The 23,994-nt window shown below is 35.0% G+C and overlaps 1 protein-coding gene across 1 annotated transcript; it reads left to right on the top strand.

Moving 5' to 3' along the window:
• Nucleotides 1–15: 15 nt before the first annotated feature.
• LOC143227441 (degenerin mec-10-like) lies at nucleotides 16–22,740 on the top strand. Its single transcript, XM_076458888.1, has 8 exons — nucleotides 16–72; nucleotides 277–351; nucleotides 1,202–1,316; nucleotides 2,517–2,589; nucleotides 4,171–4,213; nucleotides 9,815–9,834; nucleotides 10,478–10,562; nucleotides 22,407–22,740. Exons 1-8 carry the CDS (start codon nucleotides 16–18, stop codon nucleotides 22,542–22,544), a joined length of 606 nt encoding a protein of 201 aa, XP_076315003.1. The 3' UTR covers nucleotides 22,545–22,740.
• Nucleotides 22,741–23,994: the final 1,254 nt, after the last annotated feature.

Genomic DNA, 23,994 nt, shown 5'->3' with positions numbered 1-23,994 from the left:
TATTCTCAAATTATGATGTCAACTTGTCTAAAATGTTTAGCAAAATGTGAAGCTTTTACCATCAGATTTAAAGTAGGTTGCGTTTTCTGTAGAAATATTAAGTAATAAACATTAAAGATAAAATAATACTAATACCTTTAAAACTACACTTTCAAACCGAAAAGCTATCATCTACACTTTAATAAACCATCGAATTTTTTTTATTATTTAGAATAGAAGCAGCGAGTCTATAGTATGTTTCGTAATCCATTATAAAATATTTTTATTTGTATACAGACATTAACCAGAAGAAGTCCCAAGCCTTATGTGGATCAATGTGAAACCCGTGATGAAAAGACTTACACAAAAGAAGTGAGTGGTCGTTTTGACACAAGTTGTGTAATTACTTAAAATATTTATTACAAAAACTAAACCCTTACTCAACACTGTTTACAGGTCAAGATACTAATACTTAAATTGATAATTTGAACCTATAACAGTAAAATATAACTCAATCCCTCCCAGTGGCACAGCGATATGTCTGCAGACTTACAACACTAGGAACTGGGTTTCCATACCTGTTGTGGGCAGAGCACATATAGCCCATTGTGTAGCTTTATGCTTATTAGTATCAAAGTAGGAGTAGGTATTGTAAACATTGTACTTCATTCATATATCTTTAATAGTAAAGCGGAATATCCAAGTAGGAGTAGACATTGTAAATATTGTACTTACATTCATATACCTTTAATGGTAAAGCCATGTATCCAAGCAGGAGTTAGGTATTGTAAACACTGTACTTACATTCATATATCTTTAATAGTAAAGCGAAGTATCCAAGTAAGAGTATATATTAAAAACATTGTGCTCACATTTATATATCGCAATTTTCAAAGAAGATATGCTATAAGATAAGCATTTACTTTACGCTGTAAGTTTTACATTTAATATAAAAAAGTTATTTTTGAAACAGGTATCGTTGATAACAGTATTTTTTTCAAATGCCAAGTGTGTCTCGATTTGCCTCAACTAGTTAATTTTCAGAGTTCGGTTAATAACATTCTGGATTATTTAGATTAAGAAATTCACATTGTGAAACATCAGAACATAGTTTATAATGCAACTTAAACTTTGTAAGTTACTAATTACAAATTATTTTTGTATCAAATCTTTGTTACCGCTTTGATTTGTTTGTTTGTTTGTTTTTTTCCATGTCTTTAAGAGGTGTGTCGAAGAATGTTTACAAAAGTTAACCCTTGACAGATGTGGATGTTGCGATCCAACCAGTATTTTATTGGATAACTCTCGGGTATGCAATTTGTTCAATGCAACAGAAGGTATGATATGCCATATTGTCCTGACTTTAAAAGTTGCAATAGTACAATATTTTCGACAACTTAATGTGTATTTTTAGTTTAACTACTTCGTAACTGTTGGCGTTTATCGTTCAAAACAAATTATCTGGTGATTAGCACGAAATTAATCTTTAATAGAAACAGTAAACAGCATCAAGTATATTTTCTTATTCCTGTAATGAAGAATCAAGTATTTGTAATTTCGCTCGCTAAGTTAAGAGTTAAAAAGATTTGATTAAGTTTACAATCAGCTACAAATCTAAGTTTAAAATTTTAATGTATTTAATTGCCAATTTATATTTAACATCTTAAAAATACTTAATGTCAATATATAAGTTTAACATTCTTAAGGTATTTATTGTTAGTTTAAGTTATCATCCATGAAACTTGTCATTTGATAATCTTAGGTAAATATTCTTGAAAAAGATGAATTGGTTGTTTTTATTCATAACAGAAAATAATAGCCCGGCATGGCCAGGTGGTTAAGGAGCTTGATTTGTAATCTGAGGGTCGTGGGTTCGAATCTCCGTCACACCAAACATGCTCGTTCTTTCAGCTGTAGAGGTGTTATAATGTTGCTGTCAATCCTACTGTTCGTTGGTAAAATAGTAGCCCAAGGCGGCGGGTGGTGATGACAAACTACCTTCCCTCTTGTCTTACACTATTAAATTAGGGACGGCTAGTGCAAATAGCTCTCGTGTAGCTTTGCAAGAAATATAAAAACAAAACAAATGGTACACGATGGGCTATCTGCGCTTCGTATACCATGGAGTTTCAACCCAGGATTTTTGCGTTGTAAATCCGTAAACTTAGTACTGATCGACTGGGGATTCCTCAATGAGTTAGCATTACGTTTACTGGCTTGCAACGCTAAAATTCGAGATTCGATTCCTCATGACGAACTAAGTGCAGATAGCCTATTGTGTAATTTTGCGTGAAATATTATAATATATTTACACTATGTATAATACTATGATTTTATATTGCATTACTTTCAAATAAAATAATAGAATCGCACAGTCTCTAACTGTTTTCACTCGTATAAATCAGCTCGTGGTAGAGGTCTGAAAAACATATATATATAATATCCTAATAAAATAAGCAGTAATAATACAGTTTTCTCTACGTAGTCGTAATTTACACAAAGATTTACTAAACTACATATTGTTGTTTCTCCTTCAGTTTGTTGCATGGATAAAGTTCTGACTGACTTAAATTATGATATTCGCAAGTGTAACTGTCCCTTACCCTGCTTGTAAGTACACAGTTTGTTTCCGTAGTTTATATAAATATGTCGCTTTTGTAGTTAAAAAGAGAGAGCAATAATAAGTTTCAAGACACATAAAAATTATTTGTCATAATGTTTTCTAACACTTGCACCAGTTGGGCCTTACTGTCCTTCCAGTAAGATACTAATGTTTAGAGTTAATGAAGTACAGCCATTACTTGAAACATGCCACGTCAAAAACATATAATGTAAAATCGTATAAACTAAGCTAAAGATGTAATTCAGAAGGTCCTGTTAACAATGAAATTGAGTTATCTTCCCAAATTCGCTGAACTTCTAAACCAGTAAGTACCGGTAACATGGGGAAAGTCGGTTCTCTTTTCAACACATCTGAACATTCAATCCTATAATCTTTTAAGTTCTCAGTCTATTTGAAAATGTTTAGTTAAAGAACTTTAAAAGAGGCCAACGAACAAGATGAATTTCATATGACCGTCCAAACTTTACTTATGCCAGTATACTTTTATAACTCTGTGTGACAATGGGACAAACATATTTTTATTTTCCTTTAAAAATTGTATAAAAAAGAGAGAGAAAGAGAAGTCGATATAGTTTACTCTCAACTCAGCGGTAAAATAATAATTAAGCGTTGTTGCTGTCTTGTTTATACACATTTTGCAGTAATATGATAACTAAATATTGACAATCATATGCGTCAAGTGTTGTTTTTAGATTCCTTCCAAAAGCATATTCACTAATCAAACATAATTTAATCTAAATCATAAGAGAAGTAAAATTGGAGATATTTATAACTGAGAGGACTTGTTTTGCAGTGTAATAAGACAGCATGTATCCTAGATCATTATCATAAGCACACTTTATAAATCAATGTTCAGTGTGATAGACGTTGAAGTCAGAACCATGAACGAAAAGAATTGGTATCGTATATAATAAATGCGAGTGCTTTAAACACAGTGTATATATTTAAATTTTTTTACTCTACAACAGATATTTACATAAAAACTCAGAAACCACGTTCTTACTTAAAGAAAGGAGTAAGACTGAGATTTTTTACTTCATTTTATTTTCTTAAAATATACTATTTATTACTGAGCAGTTACAATTAGAATCAAAATACAAAAACGTAGTATAGTAACTAGTTTCAATCAAAATTCACAACAGCCTTATTAAGCCTAATATGATATGTATCTTACACTCAGTTGCATTTAACTGGTTGACTTTGAAGTTACCTTGTCTGGATTCTGTTTTTATTTGATGTTGTCTTGCTAACTTGTGGAAATGTGTTATTTCAGTTTTCCTCCTTTTAGTTTTTGGTATGAATAAAATATTTTAGCTGTGTCCTAACGGACATATCAGAATACAACTTTGCTGTCTTCAACAATATTTTTGTATTCATATTTTTCATTTATGATTTTGCTCGTGCAAAACTGAGTCAGTGAACTGGTGGGTTTTAAAAGAGGAAAGTTATGTATTTATATTCTGATATTTTACCTGTAATTTCTGTAATAAAACTACTTCTTTCTTCCCATAAAAGAAAGTGTATACCATCATTAGAAATACATTGTTTTTTTTATCTTCCTTGATTAGACAAATTCACTACCAAGCACAGATATCAAGCGCTCAGTTACTGGTAAGTTCTTTTTTTAATTAAAATATCTGAACAATAGTTATTTGTAAAGTAATTTATTTGTACGCTTTTATATAATGTCTTTTAATCACCTCTAATAACCAAGAATATTTTCCCTCACTATAAGACACTTAACTGTATTTATTTATTCCTTTTGGTTCGTTTTCCCAAGTTGTTCTCAAAAGCCGTGATTTGGCAGAGAGAGTAGCGAATCAGAATAAAGATTAGACCTCTACGTCATTCACGAATTCTTTTTTTTTTCTCATCGAAATTATACGTTTTTGTGAAGAAAATAAATATTTACAAATAAGTTGCTGATGTCATGTACAGCAACAGCACTTTGAAAGATGAGTGAAATGTGGAAAAAATAATAAGTAAGCAGAAAAATCGAAAAGTAACTAAAAGAAAGACAAAGAAACTGTAAAATAATAAATGGCCCAAAAATAATTCTTAAAATATTTTAATTCTCTGTAGCTTCTAGCATTGTCTCCTATTGTATGTCTGACTGTCTTTCTATTATAATTATTTGTATCTCGCCCCCTAACGAATCAGCAGTAAGTCTCACAGCTTATAGTGATAACATTCTGGTTTCGATATCCGCGGTGAGAAGAGCACAGATAACCTATTACGCACCTTATAATAATAATAATAAAAAGCTTTGTCTACCAGGGGTTCAGAGGTTCGTTTCGGCACTAACAAAGCTAAGGATATACCTAACTTCCCCGCCGTGGGTAAAGAATTGATACCACTTGTTTAGTTTTGCGCTAACAAACAAAACCAATAACAACCTTATTACGTGTAAAACAGCATAGACGTGAGATATATATTTTATTCTTTGACGTGTTGTTACATCAAAATAAAATTTCATACATGAAAAAAAGAAAAATCGAAATGGTACCTAACACCAAAACTCTATCCCATTCATTGGAACACGTGTAATTAGACACATCAGAAAAGAACATGAAAATAAAGGGCCCTAAAAATAAATAGAAAGCATACAAAGTTTGTTTTACAATTGAAATGGCAGAAAAACCTATTTTCGAAAATATAAAATAGATAAACAAATTGTAACGAAATATATTTCTAATGTAATGAAATTATAACAGCTAATTACTCGGATCCATTGTTTTCATTTATCATACAAAGGCATTGAGACATAACAACTGAATAAGTGAACTTAACGTTTCTAAAGTTGAATATATAAAGAAACATAGTTTTCGTTCTAAATATTATAACATATCATATTTTAAGCTTTCAAATTTTCTTTATAGTCCAGTTTTTAGGTTATTTCGAATATTTTTCGTCCTTACCTTTACGAATTATATAATTAAACTCACTGTTTATGTTAAGGTTGTTTTTAATAAATAGATAATATTATAAATATATTTTACCACAAACTGATTACATGAAAATAATATGCGACATTAACCTACATCGTTATATGTAGATTTTATGCTCTTAGTACTTAAATATATTATTATTTTCTTTTTTTTATATGAGCATTATTTAAAAATCCATATTTATGCATATGTGTAGAGTGTAAAATCAGGACTGTCATCAGCGTCCCTGCAATCTTGCGAGCATCCTGGAAGGGGACACTTTTTACATCTTCAAGACATTATTGGTACAAAAACTACTTCAAATATATTATGTAATTATATTTCAGTTAAATGATAAGGTATGTGTGTGTTTTGTTTTATAGCAAAGCCACATCGGGGTATCTGCTGTGCCTACCGAGGGGAATTGTACCCCTGATTTTAGCATTGTAAATCCGTAGACTTACCGCTGAATAAGCGGGGAGCTAAATGATAAGGTATATTTAACATAAAAATATACCATTTTTATGTTTCATTTATTGCAATAATATAGTACAACAAAACAACTCAAGTTAGATTTAATCATTTGCAAAAGAACATTTTAAAGAAAAAGTATTAACTTGAAAACCTGCAGAACTCGTGTATAAGGAACGCAATAGCTATTTGAGTTATTTTTCAACGTGTTTTGCATATCCAGGCAGACAGCGCAACACTATAAAATACCTATAATACCATTTTATACAGTGTTGTTGCAGGTTCCAATCAATTGCATCACATCTCAGTCAAGTGGCATCACTTGGAGAATTGTATCTCAGGACGGCTGGTATGGATGTTATCATTTTTACTAATAAAGCAGAGGACAACGTTTCGACCTTCTTAGGGCATTTTCAAGTTAATCTGAAAGTAAAAGTGTTAATACCCATACCAGTCGTCCTGAGATACATTTTTACTTCGAGTGGGTTTCTCGTCATCGTGAATTACTTCGAGAAGCATCTTGAAAGAACACGTACAATCGTTCCATGGTAGGGGAACTGTTTTAAATAAAACGTGTGAGAGCAGTTGCAAGTGTTTCAGAAGTTACTAAGTTACAAAGACTAATAGTTTAAAAACTAAACTAACCGAGAGAATAACTCATATCGAGAAATATGGTAGCAAGGAAGAATAAAACAAATATTAAATTAATCAATAATTCATAAATTAATAACTACAAGAAAAATGGGTGAAGGGCTAAGAAGATGTGAGTCTGATATGGCAAAAAATACAAATAAAAAATAGGGAAAGACCTAAAACAAGAAAATGATCACTTGATATTTTTTCATTCCATCAGCAGAAGTAATATCTTACAATAAATTAAATAAAAAGTGACTACTAGAAACGAACAAGTGACATTAACTTATCTGTAAAAGATTTTCTGTGTTTAAAAAAAAGTAATCACTAGCAAAGTGATTGGAACCTATTAGTCCAGATATGATTCTTGACCATAAAATATACATAACCAAACAAGAGCTACGTTAATAAAACATGGACCTATACGAGTTAAATGTATTATTATTTTAAATAATGAAAACCAATCTGGAAGATGATTTTCAGAGGGTAACTATTTTTGGAAAATGAAATAGGTTAAAAACGAGCCACGTCCATGATGGGTGTTTTCTTTAAAACTAGACGTAATGCTATCCTTTTCTATTATTGATTGGCAAAAGAAAAAAAACAACTGATTAATGAATAGGTTTTTGTTCCTGATAACATATTCAAAAATATAACGTTACTAGAAAAACAGCTTATGTAAAGAAAACCTTATGAGATAAAAAATACTTAGAATTCCGTTTGAAAGCTGATTCTAAAGCAGAGTACAACTCAAATTTTAATTGATATAGAATCAACCTTTCCTTGGAACGTTAAGAGGCTAAATTGAGTAGGAAACGGAAAAGTTGAATCAATGATAAAGTTTGATCTCTTAAAGGTAAACACATTGATATGTTCGTAAAAGCAGGTTGTTAACGTATAAACTCTTTAGTTCAAGATAAACTAATGTAAATGAACTCACAAGAATTCTTAACACAGTTATTCTATAAAGTAGGTACTATTATATAATTACACTTGACGTAAGTCATCTGAAAATGTTATCGATGGTTTAAAGAAGGGTGACTGTCCAGGATATAGCGGTCAATGTTAAAGAAAATTTATATTTGTTTCATTAATAATCGGAGACCACAAACTCTATATTCTATCAGATTTCATTTTAGAAGAGTTTATGAAAAGTGAAATAGTTTTAGAAGATTGCCTAGTTCAGGTGTGCGTTAACGGTGCAAATATGAGAGTCTAACAAAAAACGTACAGTGTAGATTAATATTAGCCTCTAATTAGTTACCTACTCGTAACAAAACTGTAATTGTTTCAAGCAAACAAAGTGGTGTTCTTTATCTCCTGAACCTTGTCCTCTTTTCTAGAACAAGTTCTTGCAAATAATTGTATTTTATCTGCTTCTTTTTTTAAAAAATAAATGCTTATATTGCAGTAACAACTATTAGGGTGATATTTACAGTCCTTTGTCAATTTCACTCTTAAGTGTCTTCATGCTGTTAAATGGAAACGTAAAATGGAACCTATAAAAACAGTAAGTTACCAAACTAGATCATTATGTTTACAAGTAAATCTTGTCATCAATCAAATGCAGAGATCGAATGTAAGAACTTACATATTCCTAGTAATTATGATAAACCTTTCTTTATGTTGTACTATACTGTGGTTTATTCACATTGGAAAATAGACGGTGTTACACAATTCCTTGTACATGTATGAGAACAAAAAAAAATCGAAACGAACATGGATTTAGGTACGGAAATATCTTTGATATTGACGGAATTGCGTTAAAAGTTAAACTTCCAAATCTGGCTCTACTTCTTCCCTCTAAACTCATTAGATGCTTTTAGAATATCATATTATACATACACAAATGAATAAAAAGCATTATTATGCCATTGTGTTCATTGATCTAAGGTCACTACTACATCTTCACTAAGGTTTTTTTTAAAGTTAATAAGGTTTAATAAAATCGTTAATGTGTGAGGAGCATCTAACAGTTCATTAAAATAGATGTCATAAAATGGGTAAAAATCAAAAATAAACTCTTAGAATAGCAACTAAAACATAAAGTGTCTTCTTATAATATCGATTCAAAGATACATGTGAATTCAAATATTTATATTTTTGAGCAGAAAAGATAAATTCATCATGTTTACGCTAAGACTCTTTATCGAAAAGATGTCCACAGTTAGCACTAGGAGTTGCCGTGATAGTTTTACATATTACGAAGAGCTTTTCTTCTTAGTGTTTATTACATGGCATGTTAATCAACACAAAAAATGTTGATCTCAGCTTTAAATCATTTCTACTACCACGTTACACGACATGTATAGCTTTCTTCCCAAGAAATCTGATGTCTTAGCTGTAAATCTGTGCTTAAAATAAATCGTATTTTAAAGTTTGTTTGTTTTTGTTATTAACATAATGGACTATTTGTTTTCTGCCCACTATGAATTTCAAAATCCAAATTGTAGTATCATGAGCCATTAGACTAACTGTTGAGCGACCTGGAGGATTTTTAAGCATCATTAAACAATTATTCAGGAGAGAAAAATGGCAAATTACTAGAGAAATTCTCTAAGGAACTGTGTAATTTGTGCATTCTTGTACATAAACATATTTCTTATACAGATTCGTAATGTGTAAAAATATATCGTAGATCATATATCTTAAACTGTTTTTCTTATAAATTACTTTTCATATGTGAAATGGTTTCATACTTTTGTTTTATTCAATTATAGTACTATTAATCAAATGTAATTTGTATCATTTTCCTGGAGTAAATAAATTAAACAGCTACTTTGCACAGAACATAATTTAAAAGAAACACAAAACGTTGAATTGTTCCACAACTTGATTCCTTGAACACAAATTAATTACACAAATCATCCTCGAAAACTTGAAAAACATGTTTTCAGTTTTCTTTTCACCTACACTTGGACCATAATATATATTCAAAATAATATATTTGTTTCTCTCAATTTGTATTAATTCTCCAATATTTAATTTCCACTTAAACTCAATATGATTTTCTAATGTATAGCCTGAGGTGTGCTTAACACACATTCAACTAAAAGGTCTAGAAAAGTTTTAACCTATTTAATTCTCGTTCAAATGATGCAGAAACAAGTGTTTATTCGAAAAATATTCATTTCTTTTCAATCATGATATCAACTCCAGTTATTGTTGTTTTTCTTTTCAGCATCGTCATAGGGGTTCACGGTAAGTTTTTATTCTGCTTTGAGTGACAATTTTTGAAGATGTTCGTATTTATTTTTATATGTTTAGTGCAGGTGATTTTGGGAAATCTTGCGGCCAAGAAATTAGAAAATAATAAAATATACTTTATCAACGTCACGTGACATAGTAGAGGACGGACTATAATATCAAGTTTAGTCCGGTTTAATCGCGAATTACGTCGCAATGTTTTTGATGTGTTTTGTTTCAGTCGTGAATCTAAAACACTCCTTCGTTTTCAAGTAATGAATTTAAAAACTACAAAATTTAGTTTCTTATTTCATATATAAATATGCATCTCACAATACAATTATGTCGCCCATGGAAGTTTCAAAGTACATGGGTTATTGTCATGTTCAATACATTTTGTATACAATATTTTATGTAAAGGCCAAAACATGCTACCGTAACAGGCGTTATAACTTTCTTTGTAAATACTTTTCTGAGTGTTTTTAAAGCCAGTTTTACATATGTATATACTACGTATTGACTAAGAAGAGTAATAAAGATATTTTATGTTAATAACAATGTTTCACGTTTTGAATATCTGAAACAAACTTTATATGTATAATATTGATGTAAAGTGTTCCGTTGGTTTATTTTATACTGTGATTATGATTCCTTTTAGTACTGATGTTGAAAACCACATCAAACTATGTGTGTACTATCGGAATACGGACTCCATTGAGTTGAACAGCATTCCTAAAAATGACGTACGTATCATTTACAACACATTCTTAAAATGTTTAACGATATCGTGTGTTTAATGTGAAATCTTGATTTAATATACAAAATCCATCAGTAATGATTTATGTCTAATAAGTAAAATGTATAGAACAAAATCCTAAATTTAATGAATACGCAGTCAGTAGGATCACGAAATAAGGATATATCACATTCCATGGTTTAATTATCATACTCCAAATATTCCTGACAAATTTATAAATTGTTGATAAAAATATATACATTAATTAGTAATAGAAAGTTAGTGTTCACCTTTCTTTACTTTCTGTTTTTGCACAGAATAGTTTGTAGAAGTCGTTTGTTTTATAGTTTAAGATAAAATACATTAAAAACTTGTCATTTTGTTCACGTGGAATAAAAAAGTTTTAAACTAACACCTCTTTAATCTTTAGAAAGTGAGGTTAAATTTCAATTCCTTGAAAAATCACCTCAGTAGTGTTGTTTCCAAATTGGATAATAGAGTCTTTATACAAACTATTAATTGTTACTAGGCTGTATTTTAAGGTTTAATTTTTCACAGTTTCTGTATTCTTCAGTTTTATTATAAAAGGAAGTAGTTCGGTATGAGACAAACATTATTTTAATTTATTTTTCAGTCTTCGTTGATGGCAGTATATGAAACCAAATCATACCGACTTAACACCACTAAGTCACTCAAAACCTCAGTCTGAGGAGATCAAGTTCTGTTAAAGTTACGTGTAGCAAATACATCTTCAGAGAACCTTAATAACTTTGGATATCTAGTAATCACCAAAACATTCTACTTTTTTAAGTCGATGGTACTACTTCCTTTTCGAAAAACATGATAAAAGAGCTGCTTCGTAACTAGTCGTACAGCACTGAATATTTTTAATCGTAATATTTTGTTTTCCATATTTGAATTATACACACACATATATATATGTATGTATTAGCTGACGAACCCATTAAATGTACGGGGAAACACTGTAACACTGAAAAACGACATGCGCACTAGATCAGGGTGCTGACCACTATATTAATCCATGGGGTTCAATAATGGTGCTTTTGAAAACTGGTAGAAGCAGTATTAGCCCACTTGTGCATTTAAAGGATGCTGCACCTGAAGGCATTAAGGGGAGAAAAGTGGTGTATTCTTTGCGACTTGAAGTTACGTTACCTATGATATCATAAGATTTTTAATCAGATTGGCGCAAGGAGGCGAACAGTTCCTTTTAGTGCTCCCAGGGAAATGGATTTTGTTTGTTTCTTTGTTTTTTTAATTTCGCACAAAGCTACTCGAGGGCTATCTGTGCTAGCCGTCCCTAATTTTGCAGTGTAAGACTAGAGGGAAGGCAGCTAGTCATCACCACCTACCGCCAACTCTTGGGCTACTCTTTTACCAACGAATAGTGGGATTGACCGTAACATTATAACGCCCCCACGGCTGAAAAGGCGAGCATGTTTGGCGCGACGGGGATGCGAACCCGTGACCCTCGGATTACGAGTCGCACGCCTTAACGCGCTTGGCCATGCCGGGCCTCTCAGGGGGATGGATACCTGTGTGAACTACTACCAGAGATCGTATAGAGTACCTCCATAGTTTGACCCAAATGCTGGAATCGAACAATGTTAAGATTTATTAATTCTGTAAATAGGTCATATTAGACTTTGTTTGACCTCGATTGCAAACATTTATCCCACGATATCAGTTCTGCATTATAGTTGTAACCAAAGGTTCCACGATATAATTTTCCTGGATAAACCCTTTTATTGATTAATAAACAATACTATTAATAAAATCAGTACCTTACGTATTACAGTTTGACTAAATATATAAAACAATTCATAGTTTAACTTACAATCTTCTAAACATAAAACATTCAAACTCTAAGCATATATCGTATGCATCACACTAAGTAACAGTAATACAATACCTTTTGACTTCATAGTTTATATTTACATATAGCCACGCAACAGTTTATCTTACAATTTATTACAAAATTCTGAAAAGGATGGTTTTTCATATAATTTAGTGCATTCCAAACTCTAGATATTTCTCCTATGTATCACACTAACCAAGGACAATACAATATTTCCAAATGAAACGGCTGTTTGAATGTGTATTTTTTAATTTGTAAACATGTCTATACAGCTACTTTCATTGTTAAGTGACGTAACATTTACCATTCTAGGTTTTAAACTATATACATTATTCTAATAAAAAATTGCCTAAGTGTAACATTTTTCTTAACACGTAAATCTAAGTGTGTAACACCATTTCGTGTATAACGATATTATGAAGGTACTACCTTCCATAGAAAAATCGCAGTGACTAATGTAATACTTTTTCAAAAATATTTGTTCTTAGCATATAAAACAAATAATTGATGGAAAGTATACATCACTTATTACTTACTAATTTCAAAAAGGTAACGTCTGATTGAACAATCCAACTCGTAAAAAATATTTACGAACTAAAAGGGCACTAAGAGGGCATACCTTTGCCATGCAGCACTGATTTTAATCGGCTCTCAAAAATTACGACAATGTGCCCGTCGTTATCAGCGAATACGGATCATTTTGAGCAGGACAATGATAAATAGTATTCTACATATGTTTATCAAGCTTCTTCAATATCCAATTATTTTTGACAGAGTTATAGAACAAAAATAGTGTAAAAAATTGGTCTCCATATTAACAGATGATTCTTTTGTTTGTTTTTTTTACATTAGTGATATTGACCTTCAAAACTAACAACTTCTAAGTTGGGTCATTTCCCAAATTTATGTTATCCTTCGTCTAAATTCATTCAGCCGTTTCCAAGAAATCTTGCTGACAAACATATACAACGTATAGGGTTAAAGCATTAATCTCCGCCACCAATGATGACAGAGGTAATAAAGGCGGATACATCAATTATTTGGGTTGGTCGGTAGGCATCCTGGAGAGTGTGTCCAGCGGGTCACAAATCCTCTCTGCCTTGACCCATCCGGTCAACAGAATCTCAAGTGTACTTTTGCTGATATTGCCAGTGATCACTGATTCCTGTGACATCTGTCCGGGCCTTTGTTGTGGCTGTCATGAGAGATGCCAAAATGGGTCATGAGGCTGAAAATTCTCTCTCTCTCTTCTGGGTGCATGAGAGACTCTCAGATACTCTGGCATGCTGATCGCTGGCACAAGAGTGTTATATCTTGAGGAAAAAGTGACATCTGGTCTGTTGGTTCTGCTATTTCTGAAGTTGGTTAGCCTCCTCATTGTACTTGACACCAGCGTGGCCTGGGACATACACAAAGGTGAGAGATTTATCATGGAGATAAGGTGCATCCTCTCTCCACCCATCGCTCTGGATTCTTTGCAACACTGACATGGAGTAGGTGGCAAACATAACTGTGGTGGCATCAGGGGATTCTCGGACAAGCCATCCAAGAGCTTGCTTGACAGATTAGTTCAATCCTGGTGCTACTTGTGTACAGGGTGCATTCTCCAGACTACTCAGTTATGGGTGTGCCATCCAGAAACGCAGCAAGTCCCCAACCAGCTCTCATGATCTCTGGTGTGAACGAGAAGTCTGTTGCAATGATGAGATTTCCCTTCTTGCTAAGTTCCTGGCATGCCACTTCTGTTGCACCTTGAGGCCACTCTCTATAATCTCTTTTGAACTTGACAGTCACTGAGGTTGTTACGGCCATTCTTCTTCTGCAGACCAAAGCCATGAAGGTTGGTTGGAAAAGAAATATGAATAGCAGATCTTCTTACAGGCAAGTGCAGCTACTTCAAGCCACGACTTCCTCTTTAGATGAGACCTAGGTGCTATTTCAAGTCTTGTGTGGCGTAGAGAACGTCTTTGTTGGTTGGATGGTTCTGCAGTGAAAGAGTAATACCTTGTAAGGATGTGAAGTCCATACCCTGGATTTCGCCAAGCCTTGGCAAACAGTACGGCTCTTTGTGATGTTCGCCTCTCCTTGATACTTGGGAATCCAGTGAGATGATGGAGTACTGCACCGGAGTTGAGTTGGTGCAACCTGTGATGATCCTGAGACATGTGTTCTGCAGCCTTTCCAGCCTTCCAGTTGGTTCTCGTTCTGGTGTTGCTAGGGGCAGTGCACAATCAACCACTGAAAGCACAAGGCTTCTGTACAGCATGTTCACGTGACATTCCTCAGCATATCTACCTGCTACAGCACGAAGGACATTCATTCCTTTCATGGCCCTAACAATGAGCTCATCCACATGCTTGGAGAAGTTTAGTTTCCTGCCAAACACAATGCTACAGATAGCACAATGAGCCTTTCTGTGTAATTTCTGCCATCCAAAGGTTTAACTTGGAATATCTGATGTGTCAGCACGGTTGTTGAGAGTAAGGAACAGTGCTTTGGCCTTCACTGAGTTAATAAGCATGCCATTATGTTTACACCAGTCTCTTATGTGTTCCAGCCTGGGTTGAATCCTACTTGTGATAATTTCTGTAAATGTCCCACTGGTATGAACCAAAATGTCATCAACAAAGGTTTTGATTCTGATTTCAGGTCTGTCCAGCCTTGCTAGATCAAGGGTGTAAATGTTAAAAAGGACAGGTGAAAGAAATGAACCCTGTGTGAGGCCAGTGCTTATGGTTGACCAGCCTGATCTACATTCACTATGATTCATGATTACACGGCACTGGCTGAGGTCTGACATAACCCATGTGATACACAAAGTTGGGATTCCCAAGTCCAACATCTTGTCAGTGAGGAGAGGAAGTCACACCCTATTGCAGGCATCTTCAAGATCAAGGGCAGCTAGAGTGTTTTCCTTCCATTCAAAATCAGACCACGTTTCTGCTGTGAAGCTGGCAGCATTGATCCAAGGTTCACGTTGAGGTCTGTATCCTCCAAGATCATCAAAAAGCAGGTGCTTAACCTGTTTGGTGATGTTGCAAGCAACAACACTCTCAGAGAATTTTTCAATAAAGTTCTGTACCATAATGATATAACATCCCTCGAAGCTTTTGTTATATTTTTCTGGTTTTGAAAGCATCTGTCCAGACCTTTGGGATGACTCCTGATTTCCAGCTATGTTCATAAGCCTTTGATAAGCTCTGAATCACCTCTTTTGGCAGGTCTTTAACATTCTTGACAGCGATGCCATCTGGTCCGAGTGCTCCTTCCTTGTTGGTCCAGATGGCATCCATCACACTTTCCGTGTTGAAGCACTGCATGGACTCACTCATCTTAACCATCTCTTCAATTTGGTTCCTGACCACTGCCCTATGATTCTGGTCATTGTGACTACATTGATTGATGAATCTAGGAAGAAAGGCTTTTCCTTGGTCCTCATCATTGAGTAGTATTTGTCCAGAGTCGCTGTACAAAGTGGTTCTTCCAGAAGACCTCCGAGCTTTCAGCTTGTTATGGAACTTCCAATACTCCCTGGTGTTGAGGTTAAACTTACCACATAATTTATCCCATTGTGCTCTAATGGTTCTAGCTGCAGTTCTCTCGAACCTTGAGGTAGCATGGTTACACTCAATCCTTAGCTTGGTGAAGATTTCTAAGTTAGCAGTACCCCTCCACCGCTCAAACTCTCTTTCCTTTCTGTGATTACGTTGCTTGGAGGTTTCTCATTCCTGATCCTGTTCTTGATAGTAGCCCAAACCCCAGTTTTATCCCTCTGACCTTACAAAGCCTTCTTCCTTGAAGGAGTGATATGATGAAGCTGGTAAAAGAAGAGTACCTCACATAGGAAGTGGTCATTCTCGACTCGGTAGCTCCTTTTCCAAACGGCCAAATTCCTGGCATCTTCATTTATCAGAGCCAGGTCAATCACTGTGTCAGGGTTCCCGTATTTTTCTGCAAGCCTTGTAGGTTCTCAAGTGTTAAGATACAAATATTTAACTCAGCAAGGGCTTGAAACAGTCCAAGGCTATTCCTTTGCAGCTCGTGGAATTCCAGCTGGTGTGGCGTGAATTGAAGCCCCTTACAATAAGAAATGGGCTATAACTGAAGCTCAGGTTCTGAAGGAATTCCCATTCTTTAGCACTGCGTGCACTGTCACAGGCCATATAAAGTTTGGCAATGGTGAGTGGACTGGGTAGTCTGGGGTCGGACACTCTCACTAACTGGATCTTTCTTTTGGGGGTGTTGTATGCTTGGTCTACTCTTATAGTGCTATCTATCCTGCTGGCAATGGCTAGTCCACTATTGCCTAACAGTCTATCCAAAGTCCATCCTTCCAGATCGAATTCAGCATTGTTCTTAAGCTTGGTCTCCTGCAGAAGTATCAGGCCGAATGCCCCAATTACCTTCTCCAAGATAAGTTTGCTTCCTCTTATTCCCCTGATGTTGCAGTATTCAACCATAAGATGTTTCCTTCTCAATCTTTCACACTTTCCAATGAGTCGTCTCCTTCCAGCTCTTTTCCCAGGTCTATCCTTCCTAGGACCTCTTTCTCTCCTCTTACTCCAATCCACTCTTCTCCTGTTGATCATTTAAGTCATCTGTCCAGGCTCACGCATACCGTAGCGCAAGTCAGCACCTGCAGGGGCGCTAACTGTCAAGTTTATTGTATCTGTAGGCGACAGGTTGCTGTTCAGTTGTTGGTGCTCTGCCCCTAAGCCCCATACGTCCAATAAGGCAGGTAGACAGCGACAGGGGCTGCGTGGGTTAGGCGGGCGGCGACTGACAAATGGGCTTAAATACCACCCTCCCTGTCGTAGATTGCCCCTGGTAGGTATCATTACGCCGATATGGACACCCTTAACTGTCATCTACCGTGTCGTATCTGCTGGTAGCAGCATCATCAGCTGTAGTGTCCTCTCCAAGACTCAAGTTAAGCCATTGGTCCTCTAAAAGGTTTCTCATCCATCTGAAGGACATTCACTCCTTCTCCTTTCTATCAGGGCCAGTCCCCCCTAGCCTTTAGATAAAAATCTTAATTCGCAAGGCAGCAGAACTATTTAACCCATAGTTGGGTCTTGAATAGTGGATGTCAGGGTGTGTCCACACACCGATGGGCCATGCACATCGCACTTCGAGGGATCAAGAAACTCCGAGATCCCTTGCAGTTTAGCCTGGGGCCGTGAGGTGCCCAATTACCGTGTGTTGCCACGGAGAGGCACTGCAAGAGTCCTGGTGCAGAAGAGGATCTGTACTGACAAAGAGAGACTTCCACACTCTGATCCCCTTTCCACCTATAGGCTAGCCAGTGGAGGCAGCTGAAAGCAAGAATGTAGAAGCACTACACTAAACTACACTGCGCTCACTACCCCACTAGTCTCATCACTACACTCTGTGGTAGCACCACCATTTAATTGTTATACATCACATACACTAATATTGTGTAAGAAGTACTGTGGTATCAAAATTAGCCAGTGAATATGACAATGGTTAACATGTCACCGTTACTCACAATATATTCCGTGAATCAATGTCGTATTCTGAGACAGATATTGTCTCAATAACTGAAATATACTATTGCCACGTGAATCTCTGACCAAAGTTAACTCTTATCTCTTGGCAACAAGCTTGTCCAACAATGTACTCTCGATCAACTTAAAACATAAAATTGGCATTTTTATACATACGTAATTTTTATGTAAACACAATTACCAATGTTTGGAGAAGCGTTTCGTATAATCTAAAACATGATTATTGTTATTGTATGTAGAACAAAAAAATATATTTTACTATTATTTCACATACATTGCTGGCCAAAATCTTTAGGCCAATGAACGTAAAGAAAAAATATGCATTTTGCGTTGTTAGACTCAACTACTTATTTAAGAAGAGCTTCGAAAGATGAAAATAAGAAAAGGGAAAATAAAAAAAAGTTTTTAGCATTTAATAGAGAAAATGTGAACACTATGAAATTAGCCTAAATACCAGCTGGTTAAAAGTTTAAGACCATACTGAAACGAAGCGTTAATCGGTAAACACGTAACGAAATTTAGTTATTTGTGTTCAAGCATTAGCGTTGTCAACGTCTCCCACTGATATCTCCTGTGTTACATTGGGTAAAACATGACAAAAGCTAAAAAGTTGACAGAATTTGAACGTGGCAGAATTGTCGAACTGCAAAAGCAAGGTCTCTCTGAACGTGCCATCGCTGGTAAGATTGAGCGTAGTAAAACTGCTGTTGCAAATTTCTTAAAAGACCCTGAGGAATACGGAACGAGAATTTCAAGTGGTCAGCCCAAGAAAATTTCGCCGGCTATGAGCAAGAGGATTCGACGAGTTGTCTGGCAAGACATCAGCCGATCGTCGAACCAGATTAAGGCCCTCACGGATGCAGAGTGTAGCTCAAGAACAATAAGACGGCATCTACGAGAGAAAGGCTTTAAAAACCGTAAACGTCTTCAAAGGTCACGCCTCCTTCCACACCACGAAACAGCTCGGATAAAATTTGCTGAGAAGCACCAAACATGGGACGTAGAAAAGTGGACGAAGGTTTTGTTCTTTGATAAGAAAAATTTAACCTGGATGGTCCAAATGGCTTCCAGCGTTACAAGCACGTTAAGGATATCTCACCGGAGACATTTTCTACACGACACAGTGGAGGAGGTTCCATCATGATCTGGGGTGCTTTCTCCTTCCATGGAACAATGGAGCTTCAGGTTATACAGGGGCATCAAACAGCGGCTGGCTACGTTGGCATGTTGGATAGAGCATCTTTATTGACTGAAGGCCCTCGCTTGTGTGGAAATGATTGGCACTTTCAGCAGGACAACGCTGCAATCCACAATGCCCACAGAACAAATTACTTTTTCATGGCGAATAACGTGATTCTTTTGGGCCATCCAGCATGTTCGCCCGAACTGAACCCCATTGAAAATGTTTGGGGGTGGATGGCAAGGGAAGTCTATAGAAATGGACGTCAGTTCCAAACAATGCATGATTTTTGTGAAGCCATCTTCACCACTTGGAATAACATTCCAGTCAGTCTTCTGCAAACGCTTATATCGACCATGCCAAATCGAATGATTGCAGTTATTCGCAATGACGGCCGTGCAACACACTAATGAGACCTCTTGTTGGGCATTTCTTACCCTGTTTAGGACTACTTTTTGGTATGGTTTTAAACTTTTGACCAGCTGGTATTTAGGCTAATTTCATAGTATTCACATTTTCCTTATTAAATGCTAAAAACTTTTATTTTTATTTTCCCTTTTCTTATTTTCATCTTTCGAAGTGCTACTCAAATAAGTGGTTGAGTCTAACAACGCAAAATGCGTAATTTTTCTTTATGTTCATTGGCCTTAAGATTTTGGCCAACAGTGTATATAGAAGTGTCAGTCCTCATACCTATAATACAAAAGTTTCTTTTCACCCACATAGTTATATAATACTATCTTGTTTAGTTGAGTTGTTAATATCCTCTTTACTTTCGCTATAACGACCTTCATACACCCTTTGTATGTTTCTATGTTTCGTCCATGTTACAGACAGCTATATAATTTTTTTTACATTTATTCAATATGTAGTTATAAACCCACGTGACACAATACAGTTTAGCAATCAACAATACAATTTTAAACTTCAAGCATGTGTGTTATAGCAATATTACTAAGATAGCTATTTTGCGAAATTATTATTTGTTTACATGAAATATTTATTCACTTTAAATACATGGATTATGTTAAAATTGTACGACAAAATATTTTGGACTTGTTTGTAACATCACACGATTTTAACTTAGGTTACAAACAGGTTACAACATAATGTTGAATGTTGTATCTCTCTACTGCATCTAATGTATCAGTATAAACATGTTTTATGACAAAAGTATTTTATGTTCACTGAAATAAAAAAAATAAATTCAAACTAACTAGTGACAAAGGGATTTGTCTCATTGAACTTTAACCTTAATATTTAGCAAAATCGATTTACTCATTCTTTCACCCTACAAATATATTCCCACGTAATATTTCCATGAACGGATATTAGACTGAAACTAAATATGTATTATCTTCTTCTCGTATAGGAGAGGAGTTTTGAGTTTTACAAATTAAATAACAATGAAGTAATTAAGAATTTACAGAAATCATTACTGTTAATTTTTCACTGTGAAACTACTTCATATAGATGTCAAAATGCATACTGTACACATTTTTATAGTTGGAAAGCATTTACTTTCACTGGTTGTTGACTGGATCAGTTATCAAACTCAGTACAGATATTTTTGTGTTTGATTTGACATACAAGATGCCTTTTTTCAGATTAATTTGTTCATTTCACTCTATATATATCACTCTTATTTTAACAACATCAGTATGATAATGTCGTAAGTTGATGAATCTTCATTTACTGTTAATCTTAACCTCCAAATTCAGTTATTTTAAATATTTATCTCGCCTACTTTTAATATTACAACGCATCTATTCAAATGGACCCCAAAGTAATTATCCGCATTTTTAACTATTTTATTTAAAACATTAAATTCAAGTTGCCTCCAGTTTCGTCTTCTACTTTTTTGTATCAAAGGCAGTGTTTTTAATCTTTCATCACAGCTCAAAGTGCTTTAATTAGATATCACCTGAGTTGAAGATCGTGCATGTATGTTAAATCATACACTCTAAGTAAGACTCGTATCATTGTATTTAAGTTTTAGACAGCGGATTATGATTTTTCAACCACTTGTTTGAAATGTTAGCTATCCACTTGTGGTGACTTTTACAGATGGAGAAAAATAAAAAAAACATCTACATCAGCAAAGTTACCGAAGACACAACATTAGGCGTACTTTTTCACACTGTTTGATACTTTAATTAATGAAGATGATACTGATAAACGTTAAACCAGCCAAATACTTCTATTCCATATCTTAAAACGACACTAAATGTACTAAGCAGCCAGTTTATTATTATATCAATTACGTATGAGATTTTCCATTCTAGCATTTAGTACAATGAAATATAATTAGCCTAAAAATGCAATGAGTTCTAAAAATTGCGACTTCCATTTGTGTTTTTCATTATCAAGCTCGTTTATAATATGCATTTAGTTCATTTCGTACTAGGAATATACAAAAAATAGTCAATGATAATCTTAATTTTGTCATTCACTGTTAAGCATTAACTTAATATTAAAGTTTGGTTTGAATTTCGTGCAAAGCTATACTAGGGCTATCTGTGCTAGCCAACCCTAATTTTGTAGTGTAGACTAGAGGAAAAGCAGCTAGTCATCACCACCCACCGCCAACTCTTGGGCTACTCTTTTACCAACAAATAGTGGGATTGATCGTCACATTATAACGCTCCCACGGCTGAAAGGGCGAGCATATTTGGTGCCGACAGGGATTCGAACCCGCGATCTTCAGATTACGAGTCGAGTGCCTTAACCACCTGGCCACGTCGGGCCTTATATTAAGGACGCTCAATAACTTAGTGACAATTACACACTACTCATGAGTGAGGAGAGAGAAGGCCATATATTCATCGTTCACCTGCCTTATTACACTAGTCGTGTAGATCACCTTTGCCCTTGGTTGTGATATGAATATAACTAATTTTTAATATGTTGTTGTAGTTTGTAAATGTGAAATATTTGGTTTAGCGTTGGCAATCCAATCTGCAGTACTACACACCCTGGTGACAATCACACCTAGCTAACATTATAAAGCCACAGGACACGCGACCTTACATGGTGCTCAGAAAACGGGGTGTTCCCCTTCGTCCGTAGTGTACCTCCACTGAACGGTACCCTTTTGTCTTCCTTCCATTTTATGCTCCAAAAGAATGGGGAAGGGGGCTAAGAGTGCCTATTAAATATTGTTGACATTAAGCACTTCTACGTAATGTACTATTAACACTTCCTTGAGAACTCTGTCTTTATTTCGGCTTAATTTTGATTGTTTTTTTTCTCTCTCTTTTTTAGGTTGATGGTACCGTTAGTAACATTGGCGGATTAGTTGGACTTTGGTTAGGGGCATCTGCTTTATCCATATTTACACTCATTCCACAAATAGTAAAGATGATCCGTAGATTTGTTTCTCCCAAAGAATTTGTCAATTAATCTGGATATTATCATTAAAGCTTCTCCGAGATTCTAAACTATAAACTGTTCTGTACTTTTTTGGATTGCGAAATGAATTACTTAGAACAAATGTTTATATTATTTGCATAACGAAATGATAATAACACCGAAGTTTAGCATAACACATTTAACTATGTTACATTCTGAAATATAACGGTATTTACATGAAAAAATAAATTATGCTGTATTACAAACTGCAAAATTTGTATTAAAATTGAAAAAATGTATGAACTTTATATATTTATTTCTAAGAAAAGACTTCTTTATTTCTTTTTAAGGGCAAACCAATGTAATGGGCTATCTGTTCCGTGTTTATAATTAGTATCTAAACCTAACTTTTAACATTATAAGCTTTTACATTTACCGCTGATCCAATGATGAGGTTTCAAGAAAAGAAACCTGGGATGCAGAAGTTGAAAAAGTGTCATATAGAAAAACTTTAAGAAAGCTAACTCTTAAAACGAGGATTATCTGCACTAGCCGTCCCTAATTTAGCAGTGTAAGACTAGAGGGAAGGCAGCTAGTCATAACCACCCACTGCCAACTCTTGGGCTACTCTTCTACCAACGAATATTGGGATTGACCCTAACAGTATAATGTCTCTAGATTTAAAATGGCGAGCATGTTTAATGCGACGGGGGATTCGAATCCGCAACCCTCAAATTACGAGTTGAGCACCTTACCCACCTGGCCTCCGATATCAGAGTGAAGTTTTCGTTTTTATCGTCTTTCAGGTATCTATATTTTACCTTTATTCTTAGCTCGTTCTCAGCTTCTCATAATAAACTTCTTTGAGATTTTACTTTTTTGACTAAACAGAAGGATTCGATCGTCACTCTTATAACGCATCCACGGCCCTAAATTGTGGATTTGGTTTTGTGACAAATGACGTCTAGAAACGGATTCAACAAATTAGGAACATGAGGTGAGCAAATATAACTCGTTGAATCTAGTGGTCTATAGATATAACCAATTTATATAATGAAGAAAAAGAATTTACCTGAAATACGTCGTTGTCACGTGATTATAAAGTTAACAATCTTAGTTAAACACAAATTCTGATGGAGTGGAAAAATATGCTCTCTGACTCTACCTGTGGCCTGGCATGGCCAAGCGCGTAAGGCGTGCGACTCGTAATCCGAGGGTCGCGGGTTCGCGCCCGCGTCGCATCAAACATGCTCGCCCTCCCAGCCGTGGGGGCGTTATAATGTGACGGTCAATCCCACTATTCGTTGGTAAAAGAGTAGCCCAAGAGTTGGCGGTGGGTGGTGATAACTAGCTGCCTTCCCTCTAGTCTTACACTGCTAAATTAGGGACGGCTAGCACAGATAGCCCTCGAGTAGCTTTGTGCCAAATTCCAAAACAAACAGACTCTATCTTTACGTATTTTTTTTACAAAAGTATTATTTGCGTTAATACATTTTTTTCA

The sequence above is a fragment of the Tachypleus tridentatus genome, chromosome 9 (genome assembly GCF_004210375.1).
Source record: "Tachypleus tridentatus isolate NWPU-2018 chromosome 9, ASM421037v1, whole genome shotgun sequence".
NCBI classification, from domain to species: Eukaryota; Metazoa; Arthropoda; class Merostomata; order Xiphosura; family Limulidae; genus Tachypleus; species Tachypleus tridentatus.
This window is presented reverse-complemented; position numbering and strand designations above follow the sequence as displayed.

Coding starts and splice junctions, on each gene's coding strand:
- LOC143227441 (XM_076458888.1), top strand. CDS start 16: ATGTCAACTTGTCTAAAATGTTTAGCAAAATGTGAAGCTTTTACCATC. Junction 352..1,201: donor AAAAGACTTACACAAAAGAA/GTGAGTGGTCGT, acceptor CATGTCTTTAAG/AGGTGTGTCGAAGAATGTTT. Junction 2,590..4,170: donor AACTGTCCCTTACCCTGCTT/GTAAGTACACAG, acceptor TTCCTTGATTAG/ACAAATTCACTACCAAGCAC.